At 31.3% G+C, this 13,256-nt stretch overlaps 2 protein-coding genes across 3 annotated transcripts; one reads left to right on the top strand and one right to left on the bottom strand.

Annotated features, from left to right (window-relative positions):
• Window positions 1-6,585: 6,585 nt before the first annotated feature.
• On the bottom strand, window positions 6,586-8,782 carry LOC131643366 (probable prolyl 4-hydroxylase 9). 2 transcript variants are annotated; one of them, XM_058913571.1, is made up of 8 exons: window positions 8,502-8,782; window positions 8,304-8,420; window positions 7,839-7,996; window positions 7,645-7,747; window positions 7,451-7,546; window positions 7,136-7,201; window positions 6,943-7,008; window positions 6,586-6,815 (listed from the first exon to the last, which is right to left on the bottom strand). In XM_058913571.1, the coding sequence occupies exons 1-8, from the start codon at window positions 8,607-8,609 to the stop codon at window positions 6,723-6,725; spliced, it is 807 nt and encodes a 268-aa protein (XP_058769554.1). In that variant the 5' UTR covers window positions 8,610-8,782; the 3' UTR covers window positions 6,586-6,722. The 2 variants fall into 2 exon arrangements, with proteins under 2 accessions (XP_058769554.1, XP_058769553.1); XM_058913570.1 differs by having other exon boundaries at window positions 6,943-7,062; window positions 8,502-8,780.
• A 231-nt stretch (window positions 8,783-9,013) lies between these two features.
• On the top strand, window positions 9,014-12,031 carry LOC131643367 (probable E3 ubiquitin-protein ligase RHY1A). Its single transcript, XM_058913572.1, has 3 exons — window positions 9,014-9,406; window positions 9,600-9,784; window positions 11,185-12,031. Exons 1-3 carry the CDS (start codon window positions 9,227-9,229, stop codon window positions 11,603-11,605), a joined length of 786 nt encoding a protein of 261 aa, XP_058769555.1. The 5' UTR covers window positions 9,014-9,226; the 3' UTR covers window positions 11,606-12,031.
• Window positions 12,032-13,256: the final 1,225 nt, after the last annotated feature.

Here is a 13,256-nt window from a genome sequence, read left to right as displayed (position 1 = left end):
TGAGTCTTGTATCATTTGCCTTTAAACTTATTGGAAACACCATGCATCTTCCATGTCTGGGTTTGTAGTGCTTACATTGAATCTTGGACCCCATTCTTCTATACCAGCCTCCAACGAACCAACCAAATCTTCCAGTTTCATGATTTCAAGATTGTTGAATTCTTGAATAGCTACGATAACATGATCAAAGTGAGAGGTTAACGTATTCATTACCTTCTCAACTATCATCTTATCGGTTAGGACTTTATCACAACCTTTCATGAGATGAACAAGATTCTACACCTTCGCGACATAGCCTGTAATATTTCCATCTTCTCCCATCTGCAGTAATTCATATTTCCTTCATAGCACATGCAGTTTGACAATTTTCACCTTATCACCTCCTTCATAATACTTGACAAGAATATTCCAATCTTCCTCCTCTGATCCAACATGAGAAACCCGACCATGTTCGCCGTGTCTATTGCCAATTGAATACAAAATGCCGCCTTGTAATCCTTTTTCTTGGCATCCTTGTGGACAGTTCTTTGGGTTTCGGTTGCATTCTGAGCAAGCGCAGGAACGTCATTAGTGACCACTTCCAGGGTTTCCTGAAAACCAAATAATGATTACATTTGTTTATTCCACCATGTCATGCACTCGGTTTTGTGAGACGCAAACTGACTCTTCTTTTGCTTTTTTTTGAGTTGTGAAAATCAGAGAGTCGCCACCGACTTTTATTTTATCCAATTAAGGAAAGGTTTATAAAAGAAACAGAAAAAGACCTTTAAGAAATTCTGGGTAAGGGGATAGGTTATACAAAGGGAAGGTGTTAGCACCCTTTGTATCCATGGTTATCCATGGGCTCTTAGTTGCTTGGCTCATTTCTTTGAATCGTTTGTCTTGCCTTTAAATGCTTGTATGTGGTTTTAAAATACCTTTGCAAATTAACTTTGTAATGATCCTTGTGCGGATGTATACAAAGTGTTTTGTTTTTCGAAAGATGTTTTGAAAAAAGATCTTTAACTTTGTAATGATCCTTTTTTGGATATATACCAAGTATTGTCTTTTTTGAAAGTTTTGTTTTGAAAAACGGTGAATATGTGAGACATTTGTTGTTTTGATTTGAGCAAGCAATTAGGAGGTCTACCCTAAGTTTATAAGGTCTTTTCCTATTTCCTTTAGAAAATTCTCCTTTTATCAGATGTAAACAAAAGTTTGATTTTGCATTTGAAACAGTAGAATTTGATTTTGATTTCTGAAAAGAGTAAAAGAGGGATTACCCTAAGAGGTGCAAGTGCGATTGTGTTTTGATTCAGATATTTTATCTTTGAAGTTAGTGACCTAACGCTTCAACTTTTATCTTTGACATACACGCAGTTTTATATGTACAGAAATTAAAATGCGGAAATGTAAAATGCGGAAAGTAAATCTACGCTATTACATCGATTGTGCGGGAAATGTAAACTACGCTATTTACATGAATTTGACAACCTATACACTTATCTAGGAATTTTAAATTGCAATAAGATAAACAAATATTTTTGGATTTTTTGTATGGTTGATTTTAATTAGAATTAATGCATGATTAATTTAATTAAAATGAGAAAAAGGTAGAAATAAAATTTAAACCTAAAAATTAAGTTTGAAATATGTTCAAAATACTTGTCAATTAATTTTAAAATAAAACTAATTTTTTTTGATTTTTTTGAAATTGATTTTGAAATTATTAAGTTAAATAATCATATAATTATACAAATAATTACACAAATAATTAAAACTTAAAGAGAAAATTATCCTAAATATGTACAAAATTAGCTTATAATATATAAACTATATTTAATATAAAGAACAATTTTTTTAATGATTTTTTGATGGGTTGGAATAATTAAAAGGTAAATATATACATATTATCTAATTAATTATACAAAATATTTAAATTATGAGGAAAAATAAAATATTTTTATATCAGAAAATAATATATTATTTTACCAACTTGAAAATATTTTTTGTGTATTTTTTAGATTTTTAAAACTATTTTAAAATAATTTTACAAAGAAAATTAAATAAAATGAAAATATATTAAGTTATGATCTGGTGTGATTGGATAGAGAGTCCATGGTATGGACTGGCAAGGCTAGAGCGTTGGATGAGCTGGCAAGTGGATCTGAGGGTGATTAGAGTGAGGCACATGGCAAAAGCATAGACTGCAAAGCACCAGATCCAGGATTTTAAAACTGAAACACGCGCGTCCCTCAGCCAATGGGAGGGAGCCACGTCTTCATCTTCTTCATCAGAACACTTTTTACAGCGCTCATTTCCAGGTGCTGTAAAAGACTTCAACCTATTACACCTGTTAAAATAACGAATACAAGCAAAACACAAAATAAATTTGGCGCGAGGCTACCAATCAACTCGTCTTGTTCATACGAGTTCACTGGTATCAATTAAAACTTGTAATTTTGCATGGATCGTAAAGCCCTAATTTTGGAAGCAAGAACCCTAAAATGGTGGTTCCTCGTACAGGTATCCAAACATCAATTAAACTTCCAGAAACGGTCAGTACATCAAGCTAAACTCAAATATGTGTCTACATCTTGTTAAACATGCGTGTATGATCAGATATGTGGTGATTTATGTTTGAAAAAACCGTGGCTTGTGTGGCTCGATTTGTGAGGCTTTGATGCTTAAAATTTATTTGGACAAGTTCAATGAAGTTCAGAGATGATGTTTGAATACTTAGTTTGTATTGAAAATGACTTAAACTTAAAATTCGAATTTCAAGTTTCTTTGAATATTACAAGTTGTTACAAGAGTGGTATATGCATATGGTAGGCTATCAATTCGTGTTCTCCTTTTCTACTGAAGTGTTCTAGCCATTATATAAGCAATGAAGTGCTTCAAAACTAAGCTAAAAAGCATTAAGTGCTTTTGTTGAATTTTGGAATTTTTTAATATATTAAGCTTTGAATTCAAGAAACCATGGCTTGATTTTTCCACACCTCTTGCTCTAGGCCTGCTGCACTTCTTTTGTTGCAGAGCTTTGATTGATTCTTGGTGACTCATGCTTAAGAACAAAGCTACATATTATCCTTCCATTTTCCTTTTTTAATTTAATCTTAAATGTGATAAAATTAAATCAAAAAAGAAACAAAAATGCTATGGGCTTTGTCTTGGTCGTGGGAGGCCCTTCACATTATGGGAAACATGTTTGGATCATGGAAATTAGGTCTCATTTGGAAGAAGAAACATTTTTGATCAATGTTGATTTCATGCATTTTCCCAAAATTTAGCCAACTTCAACAAGGCATAAATCCCTCAATTTTTATCATATGAAGGAGTTCTTGTACTTTTTGGAAACCTCAAGATGTCCTTTAACCAATGCCTTTGGTCTCATATCAAAATGATTTTCCATGCTCCTTGTGTGTCCTTTTGAAAAAAGTGACTTTTTGTTGACTTTGAAAATGACCTGTAATGTCTTGGTTCATATTTTTCAAATGGTGAATCTAATGACCATGGGACCAATTGCATTTGAAAGATAATTGAATTTTCTTCAAAATGAGCTTTGGTTTGAATTTTTTGGATGAAGGATGAGAGAGTTATGACCAGTCAAAGTTCAGTTGACTTTTTAGGAGAAAACCCTAATTTTGAAACTTAGGGTTTTGTTGATTTTTGATCTTTCCTTGATGAATTATGATCAACCAATGATCAAATGATGAATCTTTTGACAAAATATGGATGTTGACAAAAAATTTCATTTTTGACTGTCTGTTGACTTTTTGGTCAAACGGGTCGTCTGTTGACTGTGCGTCTGAGCGAGTTGAAGTTTGACAATTTGTATGATGGTACTTTGAGATATATGGAGGTCCATGAAATCCATTTGAAGTCTCAAAAAACTTGTTCTCCTGAAAAAAACAAAAAACCCTAGTTAGGGACTGTTTGTGTAGGAGACAGTTAAGCGTACCTGATTTTTGTGCAGTGTTAAGTCTCTGCTAATCATGTGATATTCAGAAGACTTCTAGAACAAAAATCTTGGAATTTTGAAATGCAAAAGATTGATTTGATTGATGGTACAAAACACGGAGAATTGCACTGTCAGCGGGTTTGACTGTCAACTGGCTGTCCGGGTATTAACGTAACAGTTAAAGTGAAAATTCAACAGTTAAAGTTAATTTTTCTTTTTGTTTTTGTTGTGTTAATGGTGAGAAATTATTTACATGATTTGTTAGAAAAACAAAAACATAATAAATAATTAAAGTACACTGTACGAGAACAAAATTACCATCAATAATAAGACTGAAAGGATTTAATGCACAGAAAAAAATAAATATTTTAACTAGCAATAAACACATATAATATTATATTACTAGTTAAATGACGATATAATAGATAGTGTAATACTTAATACTGACAGTACAAATATTACCTAAACAAAACGTAGTGAACAACACGGTAAATATAAAGAACGGTACATTCTAAAAACAGAAGATACGACAAACTTTACATATGACGATTAATAATCCATGCTATGACCAACAGAAAATAGATGATCGGAAGTGTAACCATCGCAGGTCCACATTTTTCAGGACTATGCAGACAGAAGAAGGACATGATCACCGTAGCAATGGTGATGACCATAAGAAAACACGTTTCCATCCGCTTCGCCATTTCGCCGGGGAAGAAGAGAGAATGAATATGAAGTAGAATTTTGAGAGATTGAATGAAATTTGACGTGATATTTTATGGAAAGAATGAGAGGTATTTATAGAATGAAAAGAAGGATAGAGACGTTGGGGAATGAAGTGATTACGTACAAAAAAAGGAAAATTTGAGTGGAAGTAGGATTTGAAAGAAAGTGTTATGGTAGGGTTTGAAAAAGAGATGTATAGAATAAAGTTAGGATTTGATTTTGAAAGAAAGAGAAAGAAAGAGATTTTGAAAATAATAGAATATAGTACAAAAATTAGTGGGAAACAAAAGTTAGTAATAATTTACTTGTTACCAGTACAGTCTGAATCCCCGGACTTTGCGCCTGCAAAATAAATTCTGTACCAATTGCATCAGTACTGTTTATCCGTAAATAAATCTCAAATAGATAGCGTGTGTGAAGTGATAAACAGTACTTGGCGTTTGCGTAAAAATAAATTACAACAGCGAACCAAAATACCGTATAAGAAAAATTCTAAAAACCAAGTATTTCATAAATCAGGATATTTATGGAATAAAAATCCAAGATTATGAAACTCCCAACTTTTAGACAGAAATCTGTTGCCTTCTTTTTTTTTTTAAAAAAAAGATGCGGGCAAATTTTGGGGTATAACACACCGGATCCAATTTTTTCCATCGAGAATTGTAAGAAAATTTGGAATATTGCCATTGTTACCGCTCATCTTTGCAGCTATTGATTAACAACCCACGATCTCGAAAACACGATCACCGACATGTGATTCTTGAAAACATGATCAAGAACCTAATTGAAGCTCTAGATACCAATTTGTTAGTGCGTGAGGCACTTGAGATGAGAAGAGAATTAGAGAAACAGAGAGAGAGAGAGAGAGAGAGAGAGAGAGAGAGAGAGAGAGAGAGAGAGAGAGAGAGAGAGAGAGAGAGAGAGAGAGAGAGAGAGAGAGAGAGAGAGAGAGAGAGAGAATGAAAAATATTGAAGTATGGTTGTTATTGAATGATGTAAAAACTGAATTATAAATATGTGTATATATACAAGTATATGACTTCTATTATAAGTAACTAGCATAACAAACCCTAAATAACTTGAGTTTGGGCTTGGACTTGAGTTACTTAACTTGAATTATACTCGCAACAAAAATATCAAACTAGCCTTTAAAACTATCATTTTGTTGTTGTTGTTGTTTGTACCCTGTATTATCATTAATTTGTTTTTGCAAACTCGGCTTATAAAAAATTCTAAGAAGTTTTTAGAAAATATTTTCTAATTGCTCTTGTCTGACATTGTACCAAGGTTATTTAAAATAATTATATTTTCTAATTGCTCTTGATTGATATTGTTTCAAAATTATTAACAATAATTATTTTATTAATATAATTGTTATCATCATTAACTAGGTTATGGTTGGAGATCTTAAGAGCAATTAGCATCACTTGACCAATCAAGTCACAAGGAAAATAAAATTGGAGCAGATTTAAGATCAACTTAAAACATACTTTCTTTCTTTGATGCTTTCAAAAGGGTGATCAACTTTTATACGTTAAGTAAATCAAAATTAAATTTTAATGATTTTTGTCCATATTACTCTATTAATCCATAGATATGTGCATGACTTTAGCTTCTTTATCATTAATCTTTAACCCCTCAAAATTAGTCCACGTGTAGAAAATTGCAAATACTTTATATTGCTTATGAATATGATTCTATGTGATGATCTTTCCCCATGTATTATGTTGACATTTGTCAATGTGCTCTTAGTTTTCTTCATCAAAAAACACTTGAGAATCCTCTTCATCAATATAGATACTTAATCTTTTCTAGCATTTTTTTGTATTATTATTTTGATAGATTCTAGTCAAAAAATTGAGTAATTTGTGAAAAGAAGTTTAGATCTTGAAATTCTGATTTTCATGACGACCAGCTAACGAATCAGTAGAAGAAGATTCATTGATGTTATTAGAACATGATTAAAAAGTTCTCTCAATTCTAAGATAGAAGAGTTCATAAATCAATTTACTTAGGAAAATAAATTTTGTAGAATCTTCGTGTCTAAGAAAAACTAGTAGTGCCTCTGTTGTTGTTTATCATTAATCCACTTTGTTGCGACCCATTTCTCTCCTTTTATCACAGGACAACTTCCATGAAGAGAATTCTGCACAATATTTAAAAATGAACAATGTAAATCCTCTCTTTTGCCATAAAAGTTTTTACATGTATATCATCTCTTTAAGTCAAATGAAAATTTATATCTCCATATCTATTTTAAAATGAAATAATACCTTATCAATTTTTCCATTTGGAAACACCGAATAAAATAAAAGTCCATCACCTTGTCTAGGCTTCACCTTCAAACCAACGCATTTTTTGTAATCATAATTTGTATCAACATTTAAACCATCCTAACAGTTGGAATATACAATTAGTATTTATTCAAAGATTCACAGTGTAAAGTATAAAAATGACAACATTTACCTCATAAGGGAACATTGTTTCTCCTCCCATTTCTACATTTGATAAGTATAATAAGAAGGAAGCAACCTGTGACAATTAAGTATGATCACTTAGAATCAATGTTCAGAAGAACCATAATCTTTTGATTTGTAGAGGAAGCGGTCATAATCACTAGAAACTCACACACACAACTAGGATTCCAACCTTAGTATTGACATTCAACCTAATAATATCGATTTTTACGAGTTGAGCTCGAATTTACAAACATATAACCATAATCTTTTTTACAATCTATTATGTCAAAAAATGAATTTTAACAATGACGACAATATATACCCTTTGGCTATCAACATGGCCATACTCAGCTGGATCGAAAGCGTCATAATGAGAATCATATTTTTGGCCAACTTCATACCTCAATATATTGAAATCCTGCAAAAACAGAAAGAACATTATCAGTTAGATCATACATACGAATAATTAACCATGATGAAAGACTATAAAACTAAATTGTACAGAGTCATTCATACTTCTCCATATGTCTTTGGAATCATTGTAACCTTAGCGATTTTCCTCTCAATCATATCCAAAATGCCAGATTTATCTTCTGATGCACCGATGAATACGCCTGAACTGTTTCCAAATGAGTTGAAATATTCTCGGAGAAAGTTGTAAGAATAATCATAAAGTATCATTTAAGTTAATAATAATGAAATGATAGTACCTTGTTCTTGTGCCTTTTGTGCTCTCTGCATCTTCTCCTTTTCGCAAAGCTAGCTTTGATGGTTCAACTGTTGGCTTTGCCATTTCAATTATCTGCTCACATGTTTCTACACTTGTGAAGTTTGGAAAGTAAACAGCTCTTGGATTCAAACTCAAAATCTGCATAAATTATATTTTTTTAACACATTGAAATTGTTATAGTTAATTTATATATTTGTTTTAGGTAGTTATTAGTTTGTTACTTTTGTTACAAGTTAGTTAAGATTTGTCAATTGATCATAATCATTATAAAAAGGTATCATGTAGTCATTGTAATAATCATTTTATCGTTTGAATCAATATCATACAATTTGTTTGTCTCTTAGTTTATTTCTCTCTTCTTGACCGGAATTATTAAGTGCTAGAGATTAATAATGTGAATTTGAAGTGTTTAGTTTTAATGATTTTATAAAATAAGAGAAATAACCTGAAACGGAATTGATTCAACAAAGGATTCTCCAGATTTTCCATGTTGAATAGGGTCATATTCCTTCTTTACAAAATCTTGGTGAATTCTCAAATGGGATCCCTCATCAACCCAATTCTACAATAATTCTCAATGATCAATATGAGATTGATCAAGAAAGGTACAATAAAAAAAATCAAAGGAATAAATCAGAGGTACCTGAAATACGATAGGAGACATAAATAGACCAAGAAAGAAGAAAAATAAACAAAGACACAAAATAGGTATGCTCAACTTCAATTTGGAGATTTTCACTTTTCCTTTCATGGCTCCAAAAATGAAATAAAGCAAGTTTATTTTTTCCTTCAATAAACAAGAGAGCGGTGTGGATTTCTGATTTTGTGTAACATGTCAGCTGATGAAACAATGGCTGAGAATTTCTTCTTGTTAAATGCCTCTGTTACAATTATGAGATGAGAGGTTTCCATCTAAACACTTCCACTTTTTAGGTTATGTATGCCATGTGGCATTCTAATTCTTTTAAATTTTAAAATATTCTTACCTTATCTAAAGAAAAGCAATGACTCACTCTCCCATAAAAATAAAATTATTATATTGAATAAAATAAACTCTAAATATAAGAAATACAAAATACAGTTTATAAAATAATTTTATTTTTTATTTTTAGATAATGTGTCCTCATAGCGAAACTACCATTTTCTGTTTTACTGGAAATTTCACTTAAATTTTATTCGAACTTTCCTGGCAAATAAAAAGAATCGCGGTTCATATTACTGTATGAATTCTTCCTCGAAGTTCCCATTGACTTTTCATTATTTCATTTTCTCTCTCTTTTTTATTTTTCCAATCTATGTCTTTATATTCCAATATCCGTCTCTAATCTCAGAGCGACGAAAGATCCGTCGGTAACGATTTCGCAGTGCATGACGAGCGCTTCAGAACTATTCCACAATCGAAGACACCGATTAGGCCGAAATGATCTCGATCCATCTTTCCACTCCTCACCTTCTCCAGACTTCCATAACCACCGCTTCCACGACTCCGACGATGATGATTCTCTCCGTATCCGCCGCCACTACAACGTCCGCCGCGTCCGTCACCCGGTACCATTCCTATTTTCCATCAATTTCTTACATACATTCAATTCAATTGATACTCTTAATTTAGAAAGTATAGCGTGTTTGTTATATTTATCGATTTGTTTTTGTTGATTGAAAATTGATACCGTGAATTAGGGTTTGTTCTGGTTATTATTGATATAGTGAAATTTGATTAACTGAATTTTATGTTTAATAGGAGCGTGTATCTGATAGATTTGATGCGAGGTATCGTCGGTCTCTGTTTCATGATAACTTTGATTCTGGAGAAAGTGTGAGAGGTATTCCAAGTTCGAGTGGTGGTAACAGATTACCTGTAGGTGTGAGACTTGCGCGAGAAAGACTCCTTCAGAGGTTGAGAGGAGAGCCTGTTGATAGAAACAGGTTTGATTTTCAATTTGTTTCTCTTCATTTTCTTGAAAATGCATGCTAGAAATAGTAATATTGCTATGTTTGTAGAACTAAGAGTATGTTACTATATTAAATGTATGGTTGGGTATTTGAGGTTAAATTGTGAGCTTGAAATGCTAGCATGTGAAATCAATTTATTCGTGACATGATTATTGTATAGTAAATTTGTCTCTAAGATTAGCAACTAAGGTCTTGTTCATTGTTGATTGATTTATGAGATATGTTTATAAAGTAGAGTAAATTAGCATTTTGCTCTTCAAAATTTTAAGCGTCGAATAGTTTAATTTTAGTCAACTTTGCATTATTGCAATTTTCTCCTTTAAATAAAAATGTGTCTGTCAATTTAGTCCCTTAGATTTCTTTCCCCTTGTGTTTCATTGTTGTTTGTATCGAACACGGATTCTATTGGTCCCATTTCCTTCCCCTTGTGTTCAATTGTTGTTTGTATCTGACACAGATTCCCTTGGTCCCTTGTCATTTTATGTAGGCTGTCACTGATTTTCTTGGTGGTATTTCATTGGCTTTTGCTTCTCACTTTGTTATTTTTCTTCTTCTTTTTGAACAAAGATGTTGCTTTTCAAAATATTTCTTCTGACTAATTTCATTTTGCATAAATAACGATCTCTAACCAACAATAATATATCATGGAAAATCTCTGTTAATGTCGTTAGATTCTATTCAAAATTGGCCGGAAGACTATTAGAGAGACTCAATTGCGTCATTAAGAAATATTTATGACTCGAATTGCATAATTGAAACTACCGAGACCAAAATTGCACAAATGCGGAAGTATGAAGACTAAAAGTGTAGTGGGCAACCCTTAAAGCATAGATCAAAGAATTTCCTTGATGTAGTCCTCCAAGAAATATAATTTCTTGCATATGGAATTTGGGCTAGTTGTCTTTTGTGCACTATCTGTTATATCTGCATAAAAATATCTTCATCTTTAGAACGTATGGATTAGGGAGATTAATTAGGTCGGTATTATGGATGACCATTGTGCATATTTATTGCTGTGGATTCAAATTTCTCTTTACTATAGTAATATATTACAATTCAACAGATATATGTTACATTATGCATGTTCTCTTTTCTAGTTATTAGGATTTTGCCCCACTTTGTTTGTTGAGTTTATCAGGCACATTCTTGATTTTCAGAACATGTCTATTCCTCAAGGAGATGCTTATGTGGCCTCTAATAATCAGACTTTTAGTCTTCTTACCTATTTGGGTCCTTTTTTATAAGTCGATTGTTAGAAAGAATGTCACTGCGCATTTGACATTAAATTTTCTTCTGTATAATTTTTTGGTTGTTTCTTCTTGAAGGCCTGCCATTGCCTTTGATTAAGTTTTAATTTTTACATTATTTTTCAGGGTTGGTTTCCTCAGGCAAAATAATAGAGATCTAATTGATGAGGAGGATCAAGAAAGTGAGTTATCAAGTGAAGTTGCAACTGTGGACTCTTTAGTTACTGACTTGACTTCTCAAATGGCAAGGTTCCAGCTCTTGCATCAAACATCTACAAAGCCACCGGGTCTCACTCAGGAGGCCCTTGACTGTTTGCGTCTTGAAGTTTTTAGCAGCAGCAATATGGAATCAGAATCCAGGATACCGCAAGATTGTGGGATATGCTTGGAATCTTACACTGATGGAGATAAACTAATCCATTTGCAATGTGGACATAAATTTCACTCTGCTTGTTTGGATCCTTGGATTCGCAGTTGTGGAGACTGCCCCTACTGTCGCAGATGTATAGTTGTAAGTAGTCGATTTCCGAAGAATGAAGCTGTGTAGTTACGTAGATTTTCTTTTGTTCTGCAATGGAGCTGGTATTTAGTAGTAATGAGGTGTTTTGTTTTAGAGAATAAGGAACACTTTCTAACCGATAACTGTCACTCACACGTAGGTCTCGTCATTTTATGTGAGATCTATTTTCGAAGATATACAAATAAATTTATCTAGAAATTACTAGTTTTTCTTTTTTTTACATTCAACTCTGTTACTGTTACTTGAGTGAATCAAAACCCGAGCTCTTATGTGCCTTTGCTCCCACGAAGGGGAGAACCACTGGCAGAGGATGCAAAATATGATGAGAGGGACTGTTATGTATAATATGATTAGATAAAGTATTTATAGTATGTTAGTTTTTGTGAAATATTCTTATTATACGGCACTTATTGTGATATTTTTTACCAATAAAAAATTGTGATATTTTTTTGATACTATGTATTTATTGTGATAATTTATATAAGATGCTAATGAAAATGGAAGAACTTTATTTAAATAAAAGAATTTAGAAGAAGATTTGAAGTGACATACAGACAATAAAAAGTTGTGATACTTATGAACTAGTATAATAACCTCTGGTATATATTAAAATTAGCTTTTAATTTTTATTACACAAGCATTTACCCATTTTTATTTTTTACATAAGCGTCTACCCATTTTTATTTTTTATTACATAATCTCCTCGATTTTTTTTATACTGCGCACAAGCATATTTATAAAAATTATGTGCATATAAATATAAATCATTTGTTATCCGATAAATATTAAAAAGCCTTGGCAAATGACGGAATTTTCATAATTTTAATAATAAAACATTTGTTTCCCGACCAACTATATGAAAATAGGATCAGCATGTTTGTGTTTTTTGAGATAGTGGTTGGTAAATGCAATTTGGTTTTGTCAACAAAAACAAAATTTTGTTTTGATTTAGGGTCTGCTTGTTTCAGTTTTAAAAAAATGGATTTTTTCTTTGTATTTTTTAATATAGATTTTTTAAAACTGTTTTTCAAAATATTACAAGTTTTTTTATATTCGTTTTTTTAAAATGAAACACTAAATTTGACATCCTAGAATATACACATAGATTATTGAAGATCAAAACTTTGTCCAAATCGCAATTTTTTCAAAAAGTTGTATTTTAAAAATAATTTTTATGAAAATCTATTTGAAATAGCTTCAAAATTAAGTGATTTTTTGAAATTTTGATATCCAAATATTTTTCCCATAAATAGGTGAAATACTTAAAATCACATTTTAAGAATAACTATTCAAACAAAATTTTCATTTGAAGCTTTTATAAAAAATTTCTTTATAAATAGTTTTTTCAAAAATTTTTTTAACACTATAAAAATCATTTAAAAAAAAAAACAAAATAAACAGGCCCTTAATACACTTGGGAGGTCTTTCAGGAACTTAGTAGGCGAAATATTGTGTGCCACCGGCATGACTTCTTTTAATTCAGGTATTCCATTCATTCTTCATTTGTATTTTTCATCATTTATATGTTTTTCCTGTTTCAAAATAAATTATTCATTTAAACTATTAATATAATCTTTTTTCACTATTATATTTTTATTTATTAATTTTTGTTCTATTTAATTATTTCATTAATTACTATTAAGAAAGATATTTTAATAATTAATATTATTTTCATCAA

Source organism: Vicia villosa, linkage group LG1 (assembly GCF_029867415.1).
Source record: "Vicia villosa cultivar HV-30 ecotype Madison, WI linkage group LG1, Vvil1.0, whole genome shotgun sequence".
NCBI classification, from domain to species: Eukaryota; Viridiplantae; Streptophyta; class Magnoliopsida; order Fabales; family Fabaceae; genus Vicia; species Vicia villosa.
This window is presented reverse-complemented; position numbering and strand designations above follow the sequence as displayed.